Genomic DNA, 3,938 nt, shown 5'->3' with positions numbered 1-3,938 from the left:
CCCCCTCCCCCTCCCTTGACATCCAAGCCCAACTCCAACAGACAACAGACCAAGACCCGAACCTCTTCGCTTCCTTCCTCCACTCCGCCTTCCCAACCCTCTACACCTCCAACCTCTTCCGCGCCGCCAACCGCCCGGACTTTTCGGTGTATATCGCCTCCGCCTCCGCCTCCGGCGCAGCCCCCTACCTCGCCGCCACCCTCGCCTGCCTCACCTCCATCTACACCGCCCAGTTCTCGCCAGACCCGGCCCAGCACACCTGCCGCAGCCGCCAGCTCTACGCCCACGCCCTCACCCACGTCGTCGCCGCCCTGCACTCCCCCGCCGCGCTGTCCGCCCCGCTCCTGGCCGCCATCATGATGCTCGCCGTGTACGAGATGCACGCGCGCACCTCGCCCGATGCATTCGTCGTGCATGTTGATGGGGTCAGGAGGATCATGCTGGCTCGGGGGCCCGCCGGAGGCGAAGCTGACGGCGGGGGTAACACCGACGAACATGGACACGGCAGCAACGCCAACGAACATGGCCACGGTGGCAACGGCGGCGACAGCGACGGCGACGGCTTCGCGCGCGGCTGCTACATCGCCTTCCGCGGGTTCCTAATCGCGACGGCGGTCTACGAGCGGCGCGCGTGCTTCCTGGACGGGGAAGGGTGGCTGCGTCTGGCGGAGCGGATCCGGGCGGAGGATGTGCGCAAGGCGGGGTCTCGGGCGGGGGTGGTGGATGTCTGTGAGCGGATCTGGATGGAGGTTGTGCGGTGTCCGCGGTATCTTGCCGAGGCGGATGATGCTGATGCTGATGATCAGGATCTGGTGCCGCGGGTGCGGGCGACGAGGGCGCGGCTGGTGCAGTTGGTTGCGGAGTTGAGGGGGACGATCCGGCAGGGCGAGACGGGCGAGACGGGTGAGGGGCTGCTGCTGCAGGGGGCAGAGGATATGGTGTCTGCGTTGCAGAGTCTGCTGGGTTGGCTTGGACGAGGGCGCGGGCTCTCGTTCCGGGTTGTGTCGGAGTTTCAGCGCGGGGTGTCGAGTTCGTCGAGCGAGGCGTTGCCGGTCACTTGGCTGGACCGGGTGGCGTCGTCGATGGGGGTGATAGGGTTGAGGATTGTCTGGGAGGATACTGATGCTGATATGCATTATAGTGTTGGCGTATAGACATGGAGTAGCACGTTGGCGTTGCTATAGACGGCATGCATTGAGTTGTGTTAGTTATATACAGTTGAAGCTAATATTCCATCGACTCCTCCAGTAACCCCCTCAGCTCCTCCCTCTCCTTGTCCAGCTCGGCGTTGAGATTCGGCGCCAGCATCAACACCCGCTTCTGCGGGATGGTCCCCTCGACCAACGAGTCGATATCCGAGGGCTTAAACCCCAGATCCTTCAGCCCGCGCGGCTGGTCGCCCAACCGGACCAAAAAGTTGGCCAGCGCCTCGCCGAGCACCTCGCCCGCGCTCTCGCGCTTGACGTTCGAGATGTCCACGCCAAAGGCCTCGGCGGCCGCCAGGTGCCGGTCCGGATTCGAGGCCGCCGTGAAGCGGAAGACGGCGGGCGCGGTGACGGCCACGGAGACGCCGTGCGGGATGATGGGATGGTCGACGTCGTAGCCCGCGTGCTTGTACCCCGGGTTCTGGCTGGAGATCGGGTAGCTCATGCCGTGGCACAGATGGACGCCGGCGTTGCCGAAGCCGACGCCGGCCAGGGTGGCGGCCAGGAGCATCTGGGACTGGGCCTCGAAGTCATCCGGGTCCCGGACGGCGCGGGGCAGGTACTTGACGGTGCTGCGCAGGGCCTGCAGCGAGAAGATGTCCGAGATGGGGTTGGCGCCCTGGTAGGCGGGCCGGTTGATGGGGTTGGTGGGGCGCGGGGTGCGCTCGTGGTACGGGATGGCGGTCCAGGACTCGAGCGAGTGGCAGAGGACGTCGAGGCCCGAGGAGGCGTGGACGGCTGAGGGCATGGTGCGGGTGTTGAGCGGGTCGCAGATGCCCAGCGTGGGCTTGAGGTTGCGGTGCGCGATGCCCGTCTTGGCCTTTTTCGCGACGAGGTCGAAGATGGCGGTGCCCGTGGTCTCGGACCCGGTTCCTGCGGTCGTGGGCACGGCGACCAGCGGCCGCAGGGCCTTGGTGACGGGGAGACCTTTGCCCAGGGGGGCGTTGACAAAGTCGAGGAAGTCGGCCTCGGGGAAGACGGTGTACAGGTTCATCAGCTTTGCCGTGTCGATGACCGAGCCGCCGCCTGTGCTGTTAGGTTAGTAGTGAAGGGTCAAGAGCTTGAGACGGTACTCACCAACAGCAAGAAAGGCATCGGGGTTATACGGTTTTGCAAACGCAATGGCATCTTTTACCCTGCAGGGATCAGCTTGTGTCATTTTAGTTGCTGTAGATACTCACGAGCTATCCTTTGGCTCCACCCGCACCTTGTCATAAACCGTAAACTCGATCCCCTCTTTTGTCAGCCCCTCCACCGCGTGTTTCATGGCATCCAGCTTGGCCACGTTCTGGTCGGTCACGATGCACACGCGCTTCGCCTTCATATTGGCAAAATCCATCCCCACCTCCTTGGTCGCGCCGGGCCCGAACCGGATACTCGAGGCGGCCATCTCAAAGGCGTACTCTTTCTGGCGCGAGGGATCCACGGGAGTGGCCAGACGACGCACATGGTTCGTCTGCCGATGGTGGTGATTGGGATTGGAGTGGCAGGGACAGGAGGGAGGATGGGTGTATTGCACTGTGCGCAGGAGATTGAGGGCTCTATTAGCGGCCGAGGGGGGCACTCGTATTGACGCCATTATATAAGGAATAAAAGATGATGATGCTATTGCTATTTTGTGATGAGAAGGGAGAGGAGATGAGATGAGATGAGAGTGAGATGACGGTGGGACAAACAAAGTGCGGGGATCCCCAATTATTTATCGGCACTCGGTCTTCTGGCCGAGGTCCTCCAGGGGAGAATTCTCCAATCTCCATACTCCGAATAGATTTTCACTTAGAGCCGTAGTCCGGTAAGCAGATCGATTCGGTCATATGAGCGAATAAAATGAGCATTCTCGTCTGAATTCTGTCAGCTAGATCCAACGGACCGGAGTCCGTGGAGTTGGTCACTGACTTTGATCTCAAGCTGCTACTTCAAAGTCTACTCAGAGTGATGACAATCTTATTATCAAGAATTATATATCAAATGTGCAGTAATTCCTGGCTGTACTTCCACTGCTACTGACTGGACTGTAATGCCGAGGTCCATATCATCAACGTGGGGACTACTCCAATCCGTGGATAACTGGATATATTTGTACTGGATGAATAGCTTCACTAGGTAACTCAACTCAGTAACTTAACTCAGTAACTTAACTCAGTATCATTAACAAAAAACATTGTATTACCACTGCATAGCACAGCACAATAGACCAACATAGCATCACCACCACCACATCATCTCCTCCTCCTCCTCCTCATCCTCATCCAAACCATGGATACCCCTAACAAAGCGTCAAAACCAAATCCCCCTCCCCATCCGCAACCCTGACCATACTCCCAGCAGGCGGCACCCCATCCACCCACTCAATCCCTTGTCCTTGTCCCACCTCCTCATCCCCTTCCCCCTCTCCCTCCTCACCAGAAGCACCCCCAGAAGCACCCCCAGAAGCAACATATTCAACCCTCACTTTCCTCCCCGCAAACGGATCCCCAAAGACATCCGACAGATCATACCACACCGCCCTCTCCACAAGATTATACGCAAACACCGTCTGCGGCGCGGCGCCGTACAGCCCGTCCGCGACGCGCGTGAGCTTCAGCGCGATGCCGCCGCTCTGTGGGTCGCGCCGGAAGGGCTCCGTGTAGCTGGTGTTCGGGGGCAGGGTGTACTGGCCGCTGATGGTGGAGCCGACGGACCAGAGGTAGAGCGGGAGGGGGCAGGTGTTGATGATGATGGCGTGGCCGAGGG

General features: G+C 60.5%; 1 protein-coding gene across 1 annotated transcript; it reads right to left on the bottom strand.

The window, feature by feature from the left end:
• Positions 1-1,224: 1,224 nt before the first annotated feature.
• On the bottom strand, positions 1,225-2,784 carry CDV56_100358 (hydroxyacid-oxoacid transhydrogenase; the record flags this gene model as incomplete). The annotated part of the gene is made up of 3 exons (XM_026753977.1): positions 1,225-2,231; positions 2,283-2,341; positions 2,387-2,784. The coding sequence occupies 3 exons, from the start codon at positions 2,782-2,784 to the stop codon at positions 1,225-1,227; spliced, it is 1,464 nt and encodes a 487-aa protein (XP_026609449.1).
• Between the last annotated feature and the right edge of the window lie 1,154 nt (positions 2,785-3,938).

The sequence above is a fragment of the Aspergillus thermomutatus genome (genome assembly GCF_002237265.1).
Source record: "Aspergillus thermomutatus strain HMR AF 39 chromosome Unknown NODE_574, whole genome shotgun sequence".
NCBI classification, from domain to species: Eukaryota; Fungi; Ascomycota; class Eurotiomycetes; order Eurotiales; family Aspergillaceae; genus Aspergillus; species Aspergillus thermomutatus.
The sequence above is the reverse complement of the archived record's forward strand: the minus strand, read 5'-3'. Positions and strand labels throughout refer to the sequence as shown.